General features: G+C 38.3%; 2 protein-coding genes across 2 annotated transcripts in view; both read left to right on the top strand.

Moving 5' to 3' along the window:
* LOC306863971 (relaxin receptor 2-like) overlaps positions 1-1,447 on the top strand; it is a gene marked incomplete at both ends in the record, with an annotated part of 43,717 nt that extends 42,270 nt beyond the window's left edge. Inside the window, 2 exons of the mRNA XM_079407604.1 lie at positions 325-543; positions 1,182-1,447. Of these exons, the coding sequence (XP_079263730.1) occupies positions 325-543; positions 1,182-1,447 (485 nt within the window). The remainder of the gene's footprint in view (positions 1-324; positions 544-1,181) is intronic.
* Positions 1,448-8,467: 7,020 nt separating this feature from the next.
* LOC306863698 (protein furry homolog) overlaps positions 8,468-25,097 on the top strand; it is a 75,942-nt gene continuing 59,312 nt past the window's right edge. The window contains exon 1 of the mRNA XM_079407196.1: positions 8,468-9,428. Within this exon, the coding sequence (XP_079263322.1) occupies positions 9,236-9,428 (193 nt within the window). The 5' untranslated portion in view covers positions 8,468-9,235. The remainder of the gene's footprint in view (positions 9,429-25,097) is intronic.

Here is a 25,097-nt window from a genome sequence, read left to right on the forward strand (position 1 = left end):
TATGCTGATTTGGTACTCCTGAAACATTCCTTTTTCTAATCAATGTTGGTGTCATTTGTGCTGCTTAATATTTTTTTTTCTGTTTTTGTAATAAATTAATAGGCAACTTTTATTCAGCAAGGATTAATTGTTAAAAAGAAAAAGTGACAGTAAAACATTTATAATATTACAAAAAAATAAATAAGCCGTTCTTTTAAACTCTTAGTTGATGAAATGTCTGGTCACCCTAAAATGTCGAAATTGAGGATTCACAATCCAAATGATTTCTTAACTGTGCCGGTCCTCGTGCATATCCTGAAATATTTATGTATTATGTATTTACAGGTCTTAATCTGGTGGCGTTTTTGGTGATTGTGGTTTCCTACTCCAGCATGTTCTGTTCCATTTATAAAACCGGCATCAATGCCACAGATGTGCGCAGTCGGCTACACAAAGATGTGGCTGTGGCCAACCGCTTTTTCTTTATTGTGTTCTCTGACGCCCTCTGCTGGATACCCATATTTTTGGTCAAAACTCTCTCTTTGCTGAAAGTTGAGATTCCAGGTATGTTACCTGTATATCCCAAGCCCCTGATTTAGTTAAAGGTGGAATGATTGTTCTTAAAACACAATTTCTTAGAGTATTTTGTCATTTTTGCATTTTTGACATTTGTTGTTGTGAAAAGTTTTTACAGAAAATATTTTTCATGAATGCTGATGGTGAATAATGTATAGTGCAATGATGGTGGCTAGCTAAGACTGGGATTAGACATTTTGCACAGATCTTCATCCCTGTAACATTTTGAGTGCATTTCATCTGGCGCAAAAAAACAACAACAAACAAACAAAATGATCTTGAAAGACAAATATCTTCAGTTATAATGTGTAGTTTATAATACGGTGCACATATTAAAATAACAAGTTTTAAATTTGTAACAATAAATATTTGTTCCTGGCATTTTAGGCCTTGACTTTAAAATAAAATAAATTCAAATAAAATTTCAGCAGCCTTTCCAAATTAAATTAATTTCTGTTTTGTGTTTGTTTGTTTTTTTTATTGTATGCACAAATGGAAAAATGAAAATGAGAATTTTTCTGAAAATGACCCAGCTACTTCTGACCAAGTGTATTACAGATTTTAGGATTATCAGTACAATCAGTTCTTCTGTTGTTAACATGAATGCCCTATGTTTATCTCTACAGGAACCATAAACTCCTGGGTGGTTATTTTCATTCTTCCAATCAACAGTGCTCTTAACCCCATCCTCTACACCCTGACCACCAGCTTCTTCAGAGAGCAAGTGGAGCTTCTCCTTTGCCGCTGGCAGCGGCGCTCCGTGTCAAAGAAAGACCGTAAGAGTCTCACCAGCTCCACCATCTACATGGAGACCTCTCGCAATGCAGAATACTCTGCAAAAATTTCCTTGCCTCGACTGTCTTTGGCAGACATGGATAACCAATATGGGTGAAAGAGTCAGTGAGTAAATGGTATTATACTGTAGGGCTATCATAATCATTATCTATGTTCAGACAGGAGAATTTAGGTGAAAGGAAGGAACTGTGATTCATGTCGTTTGGGTTCCAGTATGGAGTGCTCTTTTCAGACACATGACTAGCTTCACTGTTTTCTCCATAAGGAGAAGCATTTTTGATCACTTTAGGTAGATGAGAGCATCGGACCCCTCCAGCATCCATTTCCCCCCTAAATGCCATGTCTGGCTCACAGCCCCTGAGCTGGGCTTGATGTTCATCTCAAAAGCTTTTAAAGAAGAAACTCAATGACTACGAAACGCAATGCACAAGACTGGCAGAGCACATCTTAGAGGGATCCAAGGAACTTTAAAGCATTATTTACATGGTCATTTAAAAAAAAAAAAAAAGTTTTAATATGTGGTTTTGAGGTTTAATTTGAGAAGTTATTTGTAATATACAGCAGATGGTTTTTTATTTATCTATTTCACAAAAAAGACACGTGAAAGGGAATGCCTCAGTTGTTTTGGTCAACAAAGTAAATGGTACCCGACTGAACAGAAGCATGCAAGCAAGATAAAGTGGTGCATATCATTCAGCTATAAGACAATACAGTGTTTTGTTTTTGTTCTTTTTTTTTTAACTATGCGAAAGCATTGTATTTTTATACTCATGTAGACTATAAGTTGAATTTTTTTTACCCATCTCAAGTTATGTGAACAAATATTCAAAGTCAGCTGTAAATATGTTAATAGTTTGAATGCTCATGGAATTTGTCAAGAAATATATAATTGACAATCTGAAGAAGTTCATCTACCAGTGACACTAGTAAGCCAAGGATATCTTTGTACTTCAATCATTGTATGACAGAGTTTTTAAACTCTTAGAATAAAAAAGCCTGTTGATTGTTTGTAATTTATCATAAAAGACAATATACCCCATGAATGAGTGATCTTTCTCAAATTCTCGTGCAGTTTTTCATAACGTTTATCAAACACAACACAGCTTACACTGCTGGTCAATAGTTTTTCAAAGAAGTCTCTAATGTTCCCCAAGGCTTATTACAATTTGCACACAATCCTTTAAAAAGCTTTGTAATATATGTTTTTGTGCTTAAGAAACATTTCTTATTATCAATGTTGAAAACAGTTTTTGCAGTCTAATATTTTTGTGGAATTGTGATATACTGCCACTCAAAAATATCATTAAATTGACCAAAACATTAAAGTGACCAAAATTTACATTTATATGCTAACATTACAAAAGATTTCTAGTTAAGATCATTTCAGTTTATTGAACTTTCTGTTCATCAAACAACCCTAAAAAAATTATTAAAAGAAATATTTAAAAATACTATTTTCGGTTTTGATAATAAGAACCATTATTAATAATTGAGAACCAATAGTAGCTTAATTGATAATAACAGACACAAAACAGCATATTGAAATGTAATCATTTTTCACAATATTACAGTTTTGACTTTTTGATCAAATAAATGCAGCCTTGTGACCATAAGACTGAGGCTTTTTTTTTTTTTTTTTTTAATGAATTGTTCCAAACTGGTGATATATAATTTTTTGCTTCTGTAAAGTTGGTTTTGTACCATTTGTACTATACACAATTAAATTACAACGTTTTCAAACTACATTGGGAGCGACTTGAGGAGAAACGCCTAAATGTGCAGTTTTAAAGAAATTGTGCTCGTTTAAAGGTAGACCCCATTAAAATATTACATTATTTGATGACTTGTCTGGGTTGTTTGCCACTGTGCACCTGTCAGTATCCAGCAGCATCCATCCAAGCGCTCCAGAACCTAATGGCTGGAAGGAAACAGACGGACTTGCGTCTCAGCCAATCAGCGATCTCCATTTATCTCCTTTGGTAAACATCTGCGCTCTGATTGGTCAGCTCAACGGCTGTCTTTTTCTGTCAGCGAGGAGATGCGAGACCAATGAAGTGATAATAGCAGAATTGAACGACGCTTGCAAAAAGACATGAACATATAAACTGCTAAACACAAACACACAAGGTATGCTGTTTTTTTGCTCGATGCTGTTACGGTGTGAAATGCAATCGTGTTTTCATTCCAGTGCGCTTTATTTGTGAAACCGCCTAAAATAGACGAAGAAGCCGTGAGGAAGGCCAGACCACCAGCAGAGATTGTATTCGTTTGTCTGTTGATAACGACCACAACATAACAGATTTGGCTTCAAGTTGTCACTTGCATAATTACAAATATTTTGTGTTCTCTAAATGATTGGCATCGGCGTTCTGGGTTCACGAAGCGAAATAAAATAATGTAATGTACATGTAACGTTAGCTGTAATGGAGATAGATGTCTGCGGTGATTATGACAACAATGTAATAGTGGCTGGCTGTGCTTAAAACCGAGTGTGCTGCCTATCTAGGCGGCATTTGTAGGCATCACTTCGTGTGCAGCTTTTGTCGAAGATACACTGAAATTCCGCGCGTGCCGTAAATATTTTTTAAATGTGGCAGTTCACGCGCTTTTGAGACATGTCTACTCAAGCATCACTGATGATATTGTATTTTACCTTCAGGAAATTGGATGATTTTGTATTCTGCATGGCAACAATCGCCTCCTCCTCATTTGCCTAAACAAGGTAGGTCGTGACAGATTTTTTTTTTTTTCCATTATTTAATTACTAATCATTAAGTAGAAATATGTCAAATCTGTGGAGCACCCTGGACTTTTGCAGTAGCAGTAGCATTGTTTTCATTTTTGCAATATGTGTGACATAGATACTGTAATGTAATTACTATCTTGAATAGTTATATTCCGTTATGTGCTTTACTACACCAAGGTGTAGTATGTGTTTAAACTTCATTAACAAAGACTTGCAAATCTGTTTTATTGACATGAAAAAGTCACACTGAACATCAAGTATTCAAAATATATATTTTTAAAAATATAAAGATTTTAAAATAAAATTTTGAACTCTTTTGTCACTGATAATAGAAACAAATCTGTGACAGACCATGTACACTTATGCTTATGAATATATAGCCTAATATTAATGGGAAAAACTGTACTAAATTAGAAAAAAGCAAAGTAGAAACATTTTAAAATGGGCTATTCTCAGACATTTGGAGCTCCCTTTTTTGTTACTGTATGCCAGGTTGCTCCTTCTTCAGTTGTTTTGATACTCGCACACAGGTTCCAGTGAGGATTCACTGGGCACAAACAGCTTTGCATCTGTGCTTTATTCATTACGTGTAGTTCAGACAAAAGCAGGCAGCCGGCATTGCTCACTTCATTGCTCTGAACCGGCATGTGTGTTTACTTGAGGGTTTGTAAATTCAGTTGCTGAAACAATTTGTGAATGCATTTCATTTAGCTTGAATTGTTTTGCTAATTATTCTTATAATCTGTAATATATGCTGATCCAATATGAAGAAAAGAAAAGTCAGCGTGTGGGCGCATTTATCGTAGATGGTTTGATGTTGTAATTGAGTCTTGCTACTCATATCCTGCTTTATATTTAGTGAAGAGGATGTATTTTAGCTAGTATGATGTTTGACTGTAAAAACATATTTGCATTGTCTAGATGTGTTTCGGTTCTCATGACAAAGAAATGATCAGAAATGGATCAGAACTTGCAATACCTGAAGACTGAAGAATCATTTTGGGCTTACATTTGCTTTGTATCTTTGTTTTTCTATGAACTTCAAATTTCCTGTCGGCTTAATAGATTGTTAGAATGCTGTTATTCAAAATGAGTGCTGTCAAACGATCAATCGCATCCAAAATTATTATTATTATTATTATTTAGTCATTTAGCAGATGCTTTTATCCAAAGCGACTTACAAATGAGGACAACAGAAGCAATCAATTGTAGTATTAAAACAACTAAAAACAGATAAAAACTAAAACTTTATAAATACTACCTATACACATTTTAAAAATAAAGAAATTAAATAAAAATGACAAATGCATATAACAAAATTTCAAACTTAACATTTAAATGGAAAAACTAAAAATAAAGCTAAAAACAATTCAAAATATTAAAGAGCAATATAATAATAAAAAAGTATAATAATGATTCTAACATAACACTAAGCCAAACACCAAAAAAACAACTATATATATGTCTATGTACAACCACACACATATATATATATATATACATACACATTTATAAATTCAATATACTGTATATCATTTCATTTCCATGTAGTTTGTTGAAGTATTAAAATAACTCAAACGTTTTTGTTAAAATAAACGTTTTTGTTTACATAATATATGTGTGTGCTGTGCATATTTATTATGTATATAAACACACATGCATGTATATATTTCAGAAAAAAATATGTTGTTTATATATTAAATATATTTATATATAAAAGAATTATATGAATATAAATATACATGTAAATATTTTCAAAATATGTACTGCATGTGTGTGTAGTTATATATATATATACGTAATAAATACACAGTATACACGTATATTAAGTAAACAAAAAAAACATTAATTGTTTGACAACACTATTCAAAATCTAAAAAACAGTTCTGATCAATTTGTTCAAGTAAGTAATTGGGATTTCCTTCAGGAAATGTATATTGAATTGTTTTACATTGTTTTTGTAGTGCTTCAGAAGAACAGGCATTTCTGTTATTCAGTTACTGAGAGATTTGACTGAATGTGTGATGCGCAGCCCACAGACATTATGCAATCTTAGAGAGATGGTCTTGGTTATTGTGTATAGGTTAGTGTGTGCTTAGGATTTTATATAACAGCTTCTGGCAGGTAGTTTTTAGAAACAGAAGTGAGAGGAGTGCATTTGAATCAAGCCAAAGTGACTATTTTTTAGTCACGAGCTGTTCAGTGTTCAGCTGCTGTTTCCATATTGTGTACTCTCTCTTCTCACGCTGGCTGTTTTTCATAGCTCAAGTCATGAATTATTAACTGGGGAGTAAGAGCTGCAAAAAAGGAACATAGCTATAGCAACACTGCATTGTTTTTCATCTCTATCTCCATCCATCTTCACATCCCTCATCTTGAATAGTGCTATCACTCAGAAGCCCAACAACAGAATCATGAAAAAATTCTTAATAACTTTTGTTCTTATTCTCAATTTCTTTAACTTTACAGTAAGGTTTCATTTATTAGTAATAGTTAACATTAACAATGAACGATAATTATAGTGATTTATTATTTCAAAAACTTATAACATTTTTTAAAAGAAAGTTGTATCTCTTTACATTAATGTAATGTGAATTGAAAATGTGCAATTGTATTTTTATTTACTTACATTAAAAAATTAATTAATGCTGAAAAAAGTTTCTCATTGTGAGTTTGTTAATGAGTTGTGTCAATGTGTAATTTGTTACCATAATCATTTTAATGCTTTTACATACTTTAATATGGTTAAGCCATTAAATTTGATGTAATGTTCAAAACTTTTTATTCTTCAAATAATCTTGAAAAAAGGGATGTGCATGTTTCTTGAGCAGCACATCAGCATTTCAATGAATTCTGAAGAACCGTGCGAGACTGAAAACTGAACTGAGCTTTAGTTTCTTAAAATGTTATGGTTGAAGTTATTTTAATAGCATATTTTTCTTTTCTCAAAAAAATAAAAATAAATAAATACTGAACTGTACCTCTACTGAACTCTAGAGGGCAGCCTCACACTTCATTTAACGTGTAATGAAAACTCTGGCTTTTTTCTTTTCACAGTTTTTTCCCCTTTAGAGAAAACTGCAACATCCAACCTTTTTCTAGTTTTCACCATTAAATCTACAACACCACATAAAAAAAAAAAAATCTAAAAAATTCAAACAAATGTTTAGATCTTCCACCAAGCTTTCATGGCATTTTCAGTTTCTAAATCACAGTTCCGCTTTGCTTTCAGGGCACTTTAAATAAAGAGCTTTTGAAACATGACACTGCTAATGCATATGGCATTGTGTAAATTGTTGAGAGATCAAATCAATAGAAGACCATTTCAAAGTGCCCTTGAGATGAAGCGATGACAGACGAGTCCGTAAAGGATCAGCCAAACAATGAGAAAACAAGACTAAACTAACTTGTCAAAATTTGTTAATATTGAAGTGAAGTCACTTGACAGTGTCTCAGAATGGCTTTCTTTGTGGACGACATGTCCATGCGGTGTCACTCTCATGGCAGACCAGTCCTAACTGCCATCTGAGGAATGTGATATCTGAAGATCACTAGCGAGTACATAAACACAAACCCTGCCTTGATGTGGTGATCACGCATGTGCGTGCCCTGCAGTCTGGAGTTCTAGGTTATCTCCAGTAATTAGGCTGCGCCAATTAGGTGTGCTATTTTGGGGTGAGCCGGTGGTATTTGCAGTGTTCTTTGTATTTTTATCTGTGTTACAGAAAGACGACACATTTTTGAGGGATGGGATGACAAGCTTTCATGCTTGCTTGGCCTTAGTGCAAATTTATGTGTGTTTATTTCTGCATGTGTGTTTTAATGTTTTTTGGGAGTTGGCTGTAGCATTGACACAACCGTTTAACTGTAAACATAAACATTTGTGTGTGTCCAGGTCACATGTCAGTGTGCATTCAGTTAGGTGTTTTGTCGTTCAGCCTTCAAGGTGCTGATTTACTAGAGCCTTTGATCATTTGTAACTGAAAACTAGATTTTCTGAAATAATGTGATATTCGGATATTCTAATGTCTAGATAAAATGTTAATTGATGGGATTTTTTTTCACTGTTCGAAAATTTGTATTAGAGTTTGTATTTGTATTAGAGTTATGACTTGGAAATTATTAGCAGGATGTTCATACACAGTCAGTCTGTGTTTGAATTTTTTTTTTCTGTTTTTTTTTTTTTTTGGTTGGTGTAAAGAGCTTTCAGTTCTGCAACTCTGAGATGGCTGTGAAGGCCCTTGGAAAGAGACGTTGACCCTATTTGGATATGCATCAAAATGTTGTTTATTGAAGAAAATGGCTGTTTTGTGTTCTCTCTCGAGAGTGGTCAGTCTCTGTTTCTTTTTCCCTCTTTTTCATCAGCACTTTCAGCCAGCGCCACTCAGGGGGAGAGTCTCTGAGAATAAGGTAGTTGTTCCATGCTGGCCTTCAAAAGGTTACTTTGTAAAACCAGCAACGCCTGCAGGTCAGTGAACAGTGTGTCTGTTTGTTAGCTTAATGATATTAAAAGGTGGTCCAAATAAACACTCCAAGGATTGGTTGTCCATTCCCTCTTTTTAAAAAACTATTTACTGAAGACAAGGTTGTGTATACGGCTGCTGATTTACATAATGTTTGTTTCGTGAGCACTTGAGAATCAAACCCGGGGGACACAGTGCCTTGATGACCATTTCAAAAACACCTTGGATGCAAAACATAAAACTGGTTAATACAAACCAGAGGTGGGTTATTTTGATATGTTGCTTTCTATCCCCACATATGGCAATGTATCTAAAACTCTCAACCTGATTCACATTAAAATAAACACGGCCACACTTGCCCCGTCTCTCCTCCTTTACTTCCAAAATCTCCACCCTCTCTCTCACAAAAGAGGCGTGTCTGTCTTGAGTAATCTAACACCTGCCCCATTCAGGCGTGTTACTGTAAATGGCTAAACAGCCTGGACCTATGAGAGCAGACAGAGAGAATAAGTACCCATCCCTCTGATTTACTTCACACTTTAAAGCTCATGTACCTGGTACAGAGGAAAGAGGGACGAAAAAAAGAAGAGACAGGCAATATAAGGCAGAACTTCTTCAGAGGTGCTTCATTCATGCTGATCCATAACAGGTGAAAGCGGTTCCTCTCTTGTCGGATATGTCCTTGGAGGATGTCGGCAGTGCCGGAGTTGTGGTGGACAATAAACCGGACCCTTGTGAAACCCAGAGCCAGGATGGGATTGTTTTGGTCCAGATGGCTAGTCTCTCCTTGCATATGTTCGCTCCAGCAGACTTTAAAGGGAAGTTCAGGAAGATCCAGCCGAGAAAAAGACCTACCATCTTCAAAGAAGGTACTGCTCAGGTTTTGCTTTGGTAGTCAGATACACTGCTGGCTTTAACGTCTTGATGTGTTACGACACGCGAGTCATCACTCGTAATGTGTACTGTAATTAGATCTGGCTTTAATGTCCTGCCAAGTGGTAGATTCCCATCTTTACCTCACACACAGGACATCAAACTCGTGTTTCTTGTATTTTTTCTTAGTCAACCAAATGATAGCCTGCAGATTGTTTCAGCTCATCGCGTGAAACTTTGTGACACAACACTATGATGTCATGTTATGACTGTGTTTTAAGACATTCTGGTAGCCGTCAGCTAGAGATCATCGCACGGGCGGGGAATTTCATTGAGACTTGTGTCTGGTTGTGGTTGTATCGTACCTTTTCATTTTCTTTTCACATTATTAAAGCCAGATTTTGAGAAGCCATAAAATGTCACCCCCACCCTCATATGTTCATTGTGGAGAGAAAGTGGCTCCCATGGGTGGACAAGGACTATTGCCACACAGTTAGTGATCTTAAGGGACTTTAGTTGGGACCTGTGTCTACGTGAGCGATGGTGGAATAGGGGGAAGGGTGGATGTGGATGATGATAGATAGCATCAGGAAAGAGATCATTTTGGGTTTTAATTAGACCCTAGTTAAACCAGCATCTCAAGTCATCCGGAACCACAGCTGGGATGGTCTATATGCAAAGCCAACATATTGGAGAAAAGACAAAGAAAAACTGAACAGAAAGAAAAATAAAGAATGTTTAATGTGAACTTTTATTTATATTGATTTTTATTTTATTTTTAAATGTGTCCAGATCTTATCTCTTTTTCTGGCATTTTGTTAATTTCCATTTGATTTTGTTAGCATGTCCACATTGGTTGTTATAGTAATGATGCAGACCTGTGTATATTTACTATTTTTGAGATGCTAGCAATTAATGTTCTGCCAATTATTGTTGTAGCGGCATATACTCAAAAACAATCCAAAAGCCGCAGCAGGCTAAGACACGAGGAGATTATACTAAAGACGCGTCACACTGAAGCATTACATCTGATGTTATTTTTATTACTCCGTTTCACCAGCAGAAAGAACAAACACCAATCACTTACTTTGGTAGATGCATTCAGTCGAGGGAAGATACATCAAAGAACGCACAGTAACAGATAGTGATGGTAGTAACGTCATTGACAGTAGTGACGGTCAAAAGAAAGTTTTTCCCCATGCTCACCCTGCAGCCATGCTCCAAACAACCCGCCATGCCCCACAGGTGAACACACACGCTAATATACACACCACACCCACTTACGGTGCCATAGTTACAAATGACGTCACACCGCGCGTGCATATACACAACAGTATAGAAGGAAAGAAGAAATATCACAACAGACCAATCAAACCCGATATATGGCTCCTACATTCCGGCCCCAAATTATTTCATAGTAATAATTAACCACCACTATTACCTTGTGGGAGACAGACACCAATCAGAATATGAAGAATGAACTATTAGTCCTTTAAAAGTCCAATAATAAAGTTCATTCAAACTGTACAAGATCTTCACTGCCCTTCTGCTTCCTGCAGAAGGCAGACTTTGGTTATTGGTCTGTTCAGATAGCTAGTCTTAGTCTTAATCCGTACACTTCGAACCAGTCCATTTTTATCTAGAACAGTATCCACAATTATTCCCGTAATCCAAGTGTTTCGAGGTGCCATATCATCCACTAGCACCACCAGATCTCCTGAAACAAAGTTTCTTTTTACGGAATTCCACTTCTGGCGCTCCTGAAGTCCAGGAAGGTACTCCTTTACCCAGCGCTTCCAGAACAAATCCGACATGTACTGAGCCTGTCTCCAGCGACGACGAGAATAAACGTCCTCCTTCTTGAACAATCCTGGAGGCAATAACGGCTGCGATTTAAGCAAAAGCAGATGATTAGGAGTCAATGCCTCCAAATCTTGAGGATCCATAGATGCTTTCGTTATTGGACGACTGTTAACAATCGCTTCAGCCTCACAAAATACCGTTGCCAAGCTTTCTTCATCAAGGATCTGAGTCTTAAAGACAGAGTTCAGCACTCTACGAACTGACCGAATTAATCTTTCCCAAGCGCCTCCATGGTGTGATGCTGCTGGGGGATTAAAAACCCATTTAACACCCTTTTGCAACAGTACATCATTTATGAGGTCATGATTCAGATTCTCAATAGCCTGCCTCAATTCACGTTCAGCGCCCACAAAATTAGTACCGTTGTCTGAACGGATTTCCAGGACTTGTCCACGTCTTGCTATAAACCTTCTGAAACCATTAATGAAGGAGTCCGTGTCTAAAGATGAAAGAACTTCAAGGTGTATGGCTCGTATTGCCAAGCATGTAAAAATGAGCCCATACCGCTTGATTACAGTTCTTCCACGTTTAACTTCAAATGGTCCAAAACAGTCCAAACCAACTCGACTGAAAGGAGGCTCATCAGGAGTAATTCTGTTGTGAGGAAGATCAGCCATTTTCTGCTGTCCAGGTGAAGCAGACAGTTTACGACAGATAACACATTTAGTCAGAACCTTTCTGATGGCAACACAGGCACCAGGAATCCAATACTTCTGACGTAAATGAGAAAGCATATGGTTTCGTCCACCATGGCCTGTTTCTTGATGTACATGAGCAAGGATGAGATTAGAAATGTGTTGATCTTTGGCCAGTATAACCGGATGTTTCGCTTCAAGTGGCATTGCTGCTCTACTGAGCCGTCCTCCAACCCTAATGAGATCACCATCCAGGATCGGGTTGAGCTTGTAGAGATGACTTGTCCTTCTTACACACTCTCCCTTCTTCAAATAGGACAGTTCCTCCGGAAACCTTATTTTTTGGCAGAAACGGATAATGTTTAACTCTGCCATGTCCATATCCTCTAGGGATAAAACATCCTTTGGCACTTGAGCCTTAACACCTTCCATCTGAAACTGTAGCTTTTTCTCCAACTGATCAGTACTTAGATCCAAATTAGAAAGGTTTTCTCTCAGCAGCTTTCGATGTCGTGCCAAGGATAGGAGCAAGGTCTTAAACTTGAGAAACCAACCAACTGCCCTCTTAAGACGGAACCAAGAGGAAAAGTAACCAATGAGCTTCTCCACCGGACTAACCTGCTCAACTTGAGCAGCGTTCACCGCCACAGCCTTAACCTCTGGGTCTCCAAAAAGAGAGCTTTCCAAGATCTCAGGATTTTCGGGCCACCTATACTCAGGCTCATGAAGAAAGTCAGGGCCACAGAGCCAAGCATCAGTCTTTAAAAGTGACTGAACTTTAACACCTCTGGAAACTAAATCCGCAGGGTTGTTTGCTGTATTCACGTACCTCCACTGCGATACGTTAGATGTTTTCAATATTTCAGACACTCTGTTTGCTATGAAGATCTTAAATCTAGATGTCTCATTTTTTATGTATTTCAAAACAGAAGTGCTGTCCGTCCAAAAGACCGACTCTTCAAGGTCCATTTGCAGCTCCTTCCTCCACAACTTGTCCATTCTGCTAGCCACCACCGCGGCAGTCAGCTCCATCCGAGGAATAGTTACAAGTTTAAGAGGAGCTACACGTGCCTTTCCCATTACAAATGCACTGTGAGTTCGTCCATTATTGTCATGGAGCAACAAATAAGTCACAGTCCCAAATCCTTCCTCACTTGCGTCTGCAAAGTGGTGTAGCTGAGCAGAGACAAGATGACCACAGTCCACAGGTTTTAAGCACCTATTGACCTCCCAGTTTTCAAGGTCATGAAGGTCTTCCAGCCAAGCCATCCATTCTCCGACAACAGAAGAGGGCAAAGGATCATCCCATCCCAAACGTCTCCTGCAAAGGTCTTGGAGGATTTTCTTGGCAGACAAAACAACAGGGGCCACGAAACCAAGAGGGTCATAGATCGAACTAACCATGGACAGGATTCCTCTTCTTGTGAGTGGGTGAGTTTTAAGTACGATTTTAAACTTAAATGCGTCAGATTCGACACACCACTGCACACCCAAGGCACGCTCAACGGGCAAAGAGTCATTATCCAAATCCAAATCTTTTACCTCTTTGGCTCGCTCTTCCGGTGGAATTCCAGCGAGGACAGTACGTCGATTACTAATCCATTTTGTGAGCTTAAAACCACCTTCAGCACATAAGGCACTAAGCTCTTGACATAAAGATACTGCTTCCTCTTCAGAACCAACAGACACCAAACAATCATCAACATAGAAATGGTGTAGGATGGTGTTAACTGCCGCAGAACTGAAGCACTTTTGATTGTCTTCAGCACATTTTCTTAAAGCAAAACAAGCGCAACTAGAAGAGGAAGTAGCACCGAACAGATGCACCATCATTCTATACTCCACTAACTCCTGACTGCAATCTCCATCTGGCCACCACAAAAATCTCAACAAGTCAGAGTCTTCAACTGGAACCCTGACCTGATGGAACATGGCCTCTATATCTGCCATAAGCACCACAGGTTCTTTGCGAAATCTTGTAAGGACTCCCACCAACAAATTTGTGAGATCTGGTCCTTGAAACAACTGTGAATTCAGAGATGTCCCCTGAAATGTGGCTCCACAATCATAAACTACCCGCAGTTTTTTCTTTTTAGGATGATACACCCCGTGGTGGGGTAAATACCACACTCTTCCATCACTACGAGTCAGATGCTCATGCGGAACTCTCTCAGCATAGCCATCAGCCAGCATCTTGGACATAAATGCAATGTAGTCGGCGCAAAAAGATGGATCCTTATTCAAGCGTCTTTTGAGACTCAATGCACGCTGTTCTGCGACTGGTTTATTGTTAGGCATTTTTAGGTTTTTTTGTCTTACCGGCAAACCGATACTATAATGACCATCAATGAACTTGGCAGATTCAGAAACTGACTCAATGAAGCGCTTATCCTCTCTCGACTGACCAGGTTGTTCATCCTGCAGATTTTCAGGAAAATCCACCTTCAGTTGCTTCTCCCAAAGCTCATCAAGCCTTGCCACGGAGATGCGATTAACGGAGATGTTGGGCTGCAAACACTGATCGCTAAACTGATTATCTCCTCGGAGCGGACCGTTTACGGTCCAACCCAGAATGGTCTTAATTGCATAAGGGCCGCCATTCGCTGCACGAATCACTTCCCACGGTTCCAGAGCTTGAGGGATGTTATTGCCAATCAGAAGGTCTACATCAGCATCGATCTCTGGCATTTTTATTTTTCTCAGATGCAACCATCTTTGGAGATCTTTCGAGCATGGAATATTACCTCGATGAACAGGCATACTCTTCTGAGTAAAAACCTCAGGCAGGCCAAAAAAGTTGTCCGAATCTAATCCGGCTATTTCCAAGTCTGACAGCTTATAACTGTCCACCACTTTCTCTTGTCCCATAGTTCTAAGGAGAATTCCCAGTTTCTTTCCTATAAGATTAAACCGATTCATGAGTCGCTCTGTACAAAACGAAGAAGTACTCCCTGGATCCAGAAACGCATACGTGACAAAAGTCTCTTGCCCTCTCTTGGATCTCACCTGGACAGGCAAAATAGGGAGCGTGCAGTCCTGTTTACCGGCCCCAGTCAAACCACTGGACTGAACTGACGTCACAGCACCTTCTCTGGTCATTTCCAAGCCACCGAAGGCCTGAGTCGGACTCTTTTGTCTAGCTTTGGGGTGGATATGCAACAACGTAGGGTGTCTATAATTGCATATTCTACATATCAGTCGTTTTCTGCAATCCTTACTCATGTGCCCAACGCACAGGCATCCAAAGCACATACGGTTCTCCTTCAAAAAGGACATTTTTTCATCTTGAGTCCTTTTATCCAAAAGAAGACAAGCATCCAACGAATGTCCAGCTCCACAAAACAAACAAACTTTCACTAGTGAATTCTTCTCCCTTTTATGCACAGGCTCTATTTTCTTCTCAGCAGGTGCTACGTTAGTGGCAAAGCTGCTGCCTCTAGCCTTTGAACCAGTTTGAGACTTGACCATTTTTAATTCTTTTCTTCCTGTCGCAGGTGTATCTTGGATGTTTCCAAAGAGAGGATCACTTGCTATCTTGACCTGTCTCTCAACAAACTGCACTATGTCCAAAAATGTAGCTCTACGATGAAACTTCTCCTGAATATCGCCAGCCACACTTCTCCAATGATCCCGCAACTTATAAGGCAGCTTTCTCACAATAGTCTGCATATTTGTAGGTACATTTAGGTCACTTACGGCGGTCCCCATGGAATTGCAACATTCCTGTAACATGAGACTATAGGCCCGCAAAGCCTTAATATCTTCAGCTTTAACCATCGGCCATGAAAGCACCTTATCCATATATGCGGAAGCTACTTTAAATGGATCGCCAAAATGTTCCTGAAGTAATGACTTTGCCTTGGTGTATCCATGAGACAATGGCAGATGTTGACAGCTTCGGACCAAATCCCTGGGCTGACCTCTTGTATACTGCTCAAGGAAATATAAACAGTCCTTTTGACTTTGTGTTCTTCCTTCTATGTTGTGTTCAAATCCTCTTATGAAGGTTTGATACTCCAATGGATCTCCGTCGAAAACTTGTAAGTCTTGCTTGGGTAATAGAAAAAGTGACTGTTGCCCAACCAATAAAGATGTAATTTGATTTTGTCTTTCCAAAACTGTAAGAAAACGATGATCAGAGTTATTCACTGTTACAGGTTCAGCTTCATATTGAAGGCGAGTAACTGATGGATGAAAAGCACCCTCTGACAGAGTGGAGAGACCAGCATTATTCGTGACAGCAGGCTGAAAAGATAAAGTGGATGGATCATCTCTGGTCACAACAGCAGGCAGCCCAATTTTGTTGTATGTCTTGGGCCTCACAGCAGCATAACCTGAAAGCAAAGCTTCATCTCCAGCCTCTGCAGCAGATGGTTGAGTATTGAACTCAGGAACAAATATTGCAGCGCCATGGCTTAACTGTGTGTTATTTTTTCTTTCCAAATAGGAGTTCATCCCATCTGATCTCACAGATGCATGAGACGCACAAGATACTTCTGAAGCCTTAAACACGCTTACTTTAGCCATAGATGCTGCCAGCTCCATGTCCAGATCGAGCTCCTCCTTCTTCCTCCTCAACAGTTCCTGCTGTTCCTCCAAGGCATGCTTCTGACTCAGCAGCCTTTGACGAGCCTTAAGAGCAGCTGTCTCAGCCTCAGCCCTCATCCTAGCTGATGATGCAGTAGACATAGATTTACTCACCACTGTACTACGTTTCTTTGACCTCACTGATACATTAGAAACGCTGTCACTTGGCCTAATATCATCTTCTGTATTTTCCATAATTCTAGATATATGGGCCTCATTAGCATTGGAAACAGTAGATCGTAAACATGGGGCATCAACATCCTTTACAGGTATGTCTGGCGCATTCAACAGCCGTTTATTTATCTCTTCCACAAAAGCAGCTTTATGTTTTTCAATGCTATCAAACCAAGTGTTCTGTTTTTCTTGTTCTTCAGGTGGGATCATAGAAATCACAACACCATGAAGATGACTTGCTTCATTAAACAGGCTTGATATATTTTCAAGGTGTGACCGTATATCTTCAGCACTATCAGCACTTTGCATTAAGTCTTTAATATCTCTAATTGCACCTTTAATCTTTCTTATTTTTGTTTGACGTTCTTCTTGGAGCTTTCCTAATTTATATTCGAAAGCCCTAGGTGTCAATGATATTTGCCTTTTCTCTTTCAACCTGGTATCACTCAACTCCATTTTATCTGCAAGATAATCCAAAACAAATCACAGAAAATACCTGCTAATGACACTTAACACAGCATACTTGAATTAACTTTCCACTCAAAAACAAGATACGATGCATTGGTCTGTTTCCCTCTAAATTATCCACAAAAGCTAAGCTAAACTCAACCCTAGTCTTCTGTGCATACTAGCGGTGGGTATTTATGTACCTCTATACCGATAGTCTTGAACCAGACTAACCGTCTTGGGACCAGAACTACGGCGGCACTCCCAAGCGCAATGCTTCACCCGCTTGACGCACAAACCAAAATACTACAAAGGGTAATAAAACAAACAAACCAGTACTATCACCTTATGTGAAAGTACCACTGAGCCTAGCAGGGAATACAATCCTTTTTTGACCATCAATCCACATTGTTTACAGTGTACTTTTCAAATACAGACAGCTGTAGTAATCAAAAAATGAGCATCAATTATAACAGAAAATTTGTGAATGAAATAAGTTCTACATAAAACAAATGCGCGTTCACGTCTATCGCTTAACAATCCAGCGTTAACCAACACTACGTTTGAATCTGCGCTTCGTAAAACTTTCTTTTGACACATGTAGCGGCATATACTCAAAAACAATCCAAAAGCCGCAGCAGGCTAAGACACGAGGAGATTATACTAAAGACGCGTCACACTGAAGCATTACATCTGATGTTATTTTTATTACTCCGTTTCACCAGCAGAAAGAACAAACACCAATCACTTACTTTGGTAGATGCATTCAGTCGAGGGAAGATACATCAAAGAACGCACAGTAACAGATAGTGATGGTAGTAACGTCATTGACAGTAGTGACGGTCAAAAGAAAGTTTTTCCCCATGCTCACCCTGCAGCCATGCTCCAAACAACCCGCCATGCCCCACAGGTGAACACACACGCTAATATACACACCACACCCACTTACGGTGCCATAGTTACAAATGACGTCACACCGCGCGTGCATATACACAACAGTATAGAAGGAAAGAAGAAATATCACAACAGACCAATCAAACCCGATATATGGCTCCTACAATTGTGTTTTTCATGAGAGCAGTATCCAATCATTGAAAACACTTAGGTAAAAAAGTGTAACATACCACCGTTCAAAAGTTTGGGGTTGATTTTTTTATTTTTTTTTAACAACTGTTTTTATAACTGTATTTATTTCGGGAACAGTAGCCCAAAACAAAAAGCAGCTGTACAAATCCAGAATCCACCCCACCCCCCAGGAGACCCCTAAAATATAATAAAACAAATAAGCAAAATATAATAAAATAAACAATAATAATATAAAATTAATTAATATTAATATTAATAGATAGATAAATAACAATAAAATAATTACAAAGATTTTAGAAAAGATGACACAACATCAAAAGCCGAATGCCACAAATCCACAGCCTTCACACTAGAACCATGTATACAAGAAGTAGAGAGTTCCATCGAGATAATGTCCAAAAGATACACAGTCCAGGTTCGTCTGTCCATTGTGTGAGGAGGACTCCAACGGTTGACTAGCAATTTTTTTTCTGCTGTGAGAGCAGCTAACAGTAAACATCTTTGTTGGACGGACAAGGTGAAGTCCCACAAGTCAATCATAAAAAAAAATGGCAAGGAGTGAAACATATCTCAGTACCCAACAAATATAACAGGTCCTGTGAGAGCTGAGTCCAAAAAGGGGCACCCCCCCCCCCCCCCCAAATTATAATAAAAAAATACCTGCCTAAAACTCCTTGGGAAGAGAGATTTATACGACAGATTCGTATAAAAACGTTTCATTGGAGTCAAGTAAACCCTATGTAGCAATTTCCAATGAATCATTTGATGATTAGTGTTTTTAGAAGACAATTTAAACATACCTCATACCTGATCCGAAAATAAAACATGCACATCCTCTTTAAGATTCAAGAGATACGTTGACAAAAGAGAAACGTAGTGTCAGGAGTACAAGGGGCATAAACTGAGAGAAATACAATATTCCTATTCTCCACCATTGTTTTTATATGTGTTATTCGAACGTCTGTATCACAAACTTGATCTAAAATAGTAATATTTAAAGTCCTCTGCACCAATATTAGGTTTTAGCATCCGAAGATGAGTGAGATACCACTTCATAAAACTTATTATTACACCTGCGTATATCCTCCTCTTTCAAATGGGATTCTTGAACTAACACTATATCAGTCTTTCTTCTTCGCAAAAAATCCAGAAAACCTGTATGTTTGTGAGGGCCATTTATTCCATTAATATTACAACTCAGAGTATTAAGGTCAGCCATAGGTATCAAACAGAATTACTGCATAATAAGACAAAATACAAGTTTGAAAATAAAACCAGTTGAGTCTACCATTAACCCCCCCCCCCCCCCCACCACCACCACCACCCTCCCCGTTACCTTTAAAAAAAACATAAACACATTCCCATGAACTATGGCAGATCAAACCAAGAACAAACCTTGATCTGCCAGCACCCCTTAATATGGTCCGTGGCGTCAACCAAACCCTGCTCATTACTGTAGCACCAACATTTGGCCCCATAGTCACATATTGACTAGGTAGTATCTCTATTGAAAAAAAAATAAAAAGAAAAGAAAGAAAGAGAAGGAATAAAACAAATAAAATAACATCATAATCAGTAAGCGATACTGTATGCACAATGAAAGCTTCTAGTAACTATGAATTAAGAAGTGAACATTAAAGTGAACAGTGAAAGAGATAGTCATCCAACCATTTAGAGCATCTCTTCTCCGATTAGACAGCAAATGTCCAGCTGAAGTTCACTGAGAGTTGGTGGATGAATGGGATCTGAGAAAAACTACTGCTTTTTCTGGGGAGTGTAGCATTTTAAGGTTACCTTGATTGAGAAGGACCTTCAGCTTTGCAGGATAAAGAAGAAAATTCTGGATGCCAGCATCTCTCATCTCCTTCCTAATTGGCGCAAATGCATTTCTTCTTTTTGTGGTGACCGGAGAAAAATCTGGAAAGAAAGACAGCGTTTCTCCGTCGGAAGTTTTCACCGAGGCATGAAGTCTGGCAGCCCGCAGAATGAGCTCCCTGTCCGTGTACCGCAGCAGTTTAAAGATGAAAACCTGTGGTTTAGCGCGATCTGAGGAGAGCCTTGTGTACATGCGATGCGCTTGCTTCACTTCAATCTCTTTGCCCGCCAGAGACGGGAGCCACGTCGGTAGCGATATTTTCAAAAAGCCCATAGTCGTCCTTTTCAGAACCTTTAGGCAATCCAACCAGACGCAGATATCAACCAATCCACAACCTGTTGCTCAAGCGCGGCAACACGCCTATCGTGATCTGCGATGACTTTCTTTTGTTCTCTCATCTCCCCTGTAAGAAGATCCAGTTTAGAGTATAGCGACTGAACAACTGACTTGTGAGAAGCGCAGTCGTTCCGCATCGCCGTCAACTCGGTTCTTAGAATGTCCTCAAAGTGTGTAACAGTGTTCGCCACCTTGTCCATCATATCACTCACAGTCGGTGGCTTGGATTTCTTCTTAATCGGAGAAGCCGATGGAGACAACTCCTGCTGTTTACGATTGTATGCCATCAGTGAAAGTATTATTAATGAATAAAACTTAAAATAAAACAAAACAAAAAAAAAAAACTGCAAAAAAGGACCAAACGTACAGAGCTCTACTCAAGTGCGACTAGGTTCATGAGCACGTCACATGACTCCCGGGGTTGGTATTTTTAAAAATAAAATGTTTTTAATAAATTCTCACTAAGGCTGCATTTGTTTGATCAAATATACAGTAAAATCTGTAATGTTGTTAAGTATATTTAAAATTTAAAATAACTGTTTTCTATTTTTAATGTATTTTAAAATGAATTACTGAATTTTTAGCATCATTACTCTTGTCTTCAGTGTCACATGATCCTTAAGATATCATTCTAATATGCTGATTGGGTGCTCAGAAAGAGTTTAAAAAAAATAAAAATCAGTTGAAATTCTTTGATTAATAAATGTCAAAATAACAATTTATTTGAAATAGAAATCTTTTGTACCATTATACAGTTGGGCAAAAAAGGATTTAGTCAGCCACCAATTGTGCAAGTTCTCCCACTTAAAAAGATGAGAGAGGCCTGTAATTTTCATCATAGGTACACTTCAACTATGAGAGACAGAACGGGGGGAAAGAATCCAGGAAATCACATTGTAGGATTTTTAATGAATTAATTGGTAAATTCCTCTGTAAAATAAGTATTTGGTCAATAACAAAAGTTCATCTCAATACTTTGTTATATACCCTGCAATGACAAACGTTTTCTGTAAGTCTTCACAAGGTTTTCACACACTGTTGCTGGTATTTTGGCCCATTCCTCCATGCAGATCTCCTCTAGAGCAGTGATGTTTTGGGGCTGTCGCTGGGCAACACGGACTTTCAACTCCCTCCAAAGATTTTCTATGGGGTTGAGATCTGGAGACTGGCTAGGCCACTCCAGGACCTTGAAATGCTTCTTACGAAGCCGCTCCTTCGTTGCCCGGGCGGTGTGTTTGGGATCATTGTCATGCTGAAAGACCCAGCCACGTTTCATCTTCAATGCCCTTGCTGATGGAAGGAGGTTTTCACTCAAAAATCTCACAATACATGGCCCCATTCATTCTTTCCTTTACACGGATCAGTCGTCCTGGTCCCTTTGCAGAAAAAAAGCCCCAAAGCATGATGTTTCCACCCCCATGCTTCACAGTAGGTATGGTGTTCTTTGGATGCAACTCAGCATTCTTTCTCCTCCAAACACGACGAGTTGAGTTTTTACCAAAAAGTTATATTTTGGTTTCATCTGACCATATGACATTCTCCCAATCCTCTTCTGGATCATCCAAATGCTCTCTAGCAAACTTCAGACGGGCCCGGACATGTACTGGCTTAAGCAGGGGGACACGGATTTGAGTCCCTGGCGGCGTAGTGTGTTACTGATGGTAGCCTTTGTTACTTTGGTCCCAGCTCTCTGCAGGTCATTCGCTAGGTCCCCCCGTGTGGTTCTTTTTGCTCACCGTTTTTGTGATCATTTTGACCCCACGGGGTGAGATCTTGCGTGGAGCCCCAGATCGAGGGAGATTATCAGTGGCCTTGTATGTCTTCCATTTTCTAATAATTGCTCCCACAGTTGATTTCTTCACACCAAGCTGCTTGCCTATTGCAGATTCAGTCTTCCCAGCCTGGTGCAGGTCTACAATTTTGTTTCTGGTGTCCTTCGACAGCTCTTTGGTCTTGGCCATAGTGGAGTTTGGAGTGTGACTGTTTGAGGTTGTGGACAGGTGTCTTTTATACTGATAACGAGTTCAAACAGGTGCCATTAATACAGGTAACGAGTGGAGGACAGAGGAGCCTCTTAAAGAAGAAGTTACAGGTCTGTGAGAGCCAGAAATCTTGCTTGTTTGTAGGTGACCAAATACTTATTTTACAGAGGAATTTACCAATTAATTCATTAAAAATCCTACAATGTGATTTCCTGGATTCTTTCCCCCCGTTCTGTCTCTCATAGTTGAAGTGTACCTATGATGAAAATTGAAAGTGGGAGAACTTGCACAATTGGTGGCTGACTAAAGACTTTTTTGCCCAACTGTAAATGTCTTTATTGTCACTTTTGATCAATTTACACCCTTTCTGAATAAAATAATTTTTCAATGGTATGCAGTGGGTTAATGAAGTCTTCTTGTCTCAAAATGTGATGTAACTAACATCCATGAATTGTTAAATAAATAAATAAATAAATATGAAAAAAATACAAAAAAATCTTAAAATCTAGGTATACATAAACAAAAACCTGTTTAATCAAATGGTCTCATTAGATGGTTTGATGTGTTTTTCCTGTTGACTACAAAATAATAAACAGATCTGAATCAAAAATTCTACCTGTCTCAGCAAGGCCTTAGAACAATGAAGAAATACATAGTTTATGTCAACAGTTGAATATGAAGGTTGAGGGATACATTTAAAAGAAAGAAACAGAGTGAGAGAGAACAGCGAGACTATGGGCAGGAAGGCTTTGGAGAGAAAGTGGATAGTGGTTTAGAAGTCAGGGTATAGTAAACATTTTAGTTGTTTCAAAGGTTTGATTTGTGGTATAATGATTTATGTTTTATCTGGTGCTGTGTCCTCCTGTCCTGTCCTCTCCAAAGCTATAAAAGAGAGTATATTAAGGGTTCTGCTGAGTGGACAACAGTGACTCTCATGATTGCTTTTTCAGAGCTGTACTGAACAGGTGTGTCAGATGCCTTTAAGACCAGGAACCCTCACAGAAGACTTACTTGGCTGAAAAGACCTTTTATTAGAGGAGAAACCAGCAGAACACAAAGAGGGAGTTTTTTCTTAAGAGATTTCTACAGTAGCCTGAATTATTATGTAGATTTCATGTACTCACCCTCATGTTGTTCCAAAGCCAAAGATTTGTTATGAAGAATGTTTACGCGTAACAGTGTCTCTCAGTTTTCCTTATTTAATTTTAGCATCTTGACCCATCATTGACTCTTATTGGAAAGAGCCCAATTAGATCATGGATTTTGGAAGGCGGTTTGCTCACCAGCACTGACACGGAACTAGTATCATGGTAACAGGATCCAATTTGCTGGATAGTTATGAGTCAGTGATCCCTGTGCCAGAGTCCAACAGCTGGCAGAGGCCGCCTGACGCTCTGAATGCTTGGAATTCTGGGGGTTTCTTATAAAGGTTATCCAAGCACGACTGCTGTGAAGCTCTCGTAGTAGAGAATAATATAAAAAACAGTTCAATTGATGCCTAGTATGAGTTATGCAGCAAAACAAACACCTGAATCAGCATTTAATTGCTCTTCATTAATAGCACAAACTATTTTAAGCAGCTGTACATAGCTTGTACCTGCAGGCATAGCCACACATTATTGTCTGCGTGGCTTTTACAGAAACTCTTTGTTTAGCTTGGCAATTAAACATCTGATTGCCAGACACATTTTACAATGTTTACCATGTTTAAATATCCATTCAACAGACTATTTGGTTCGTACAATGAAAGTCATTGTGGTTCAGTTAGGACAACAGAATCATGGAATCCAGTCATAAAAATGAAATTTACAGTATAATGCAGAATTTCGTAGAATTTGGCAAAATGTGGATGAATAAATCAAAAGTAGGGCTGCACACGTACTCAAATTTGGAAATGGACCAGTGTCTGTAAATATTAAACTGCGAGAAAGAAGATTTTTTTTAAATAATAATGACTTAAAAATAAAAAAGGCTATTTAAATATAAAGTTCCGTTTAACTTGACTTGACAATTACTATTGTAGAGTACAATGTACTTCTCAAAGTAATAATAACAACAACAATAAAACAATATTTTTTAAGGAAAATCACAATTTGTTATTCTTGTTTTAATTGAAACAGCAAACCTAATTTGTGCAGCACAAAAAATTAAGGAATAATTCAGATTTCCATTTTAAAAGATTAATTAAATTATTCTATTTTTTACATTAAGTTATATGCATTCATTTGTTTACCACCATTTTTGGTAATAAATTTGTATTAAATCAGTAAATTTCAGAAAATTTAAAACAGACTGCAGAGAATTTCTGAAAATAATAAAATGTATTTCACAGGTAACTTATTTAACATTTTAATAAACTATATTTATTATTAAGAATTCAATTGATTAGATATGTATTTTTTGATTAATACAGAAAACAGGGAAAGTGTTCTTGTGAATGCCATTGACTTTCATTGTATGGGCAAAAACAGTTTAAAACAGTCTTTTAGAAAGAAACCAGACTGGCTGGAATGGCTGTAAAATCACCTTAAATTTTGAATTGTGATAGTTATATTCTGTCAGTTGGACAGTAAGCTTTACTTTTAAGTGATTTCTTTAAAGCAGCTCACCAGACGAAACCGTGAGAGCGTTTGTGTGCGGTGGAAGTGGTGGGTGTGACCCCAGCTGCTGTGGAGATGT

The sequence above is a fragment of the Barbus barbus genome (assembly GCF_936440315.1).
Source record: "Barbus barbus genome assembly, chromosome: 45".
Taxonomy (NCBI): domain Eukaryota; kingdom Metazoa; phylum Chordata; class Actinopteri; order Cypriniformes; family Cyprinidae; genus Barbus; species Barbus barbus.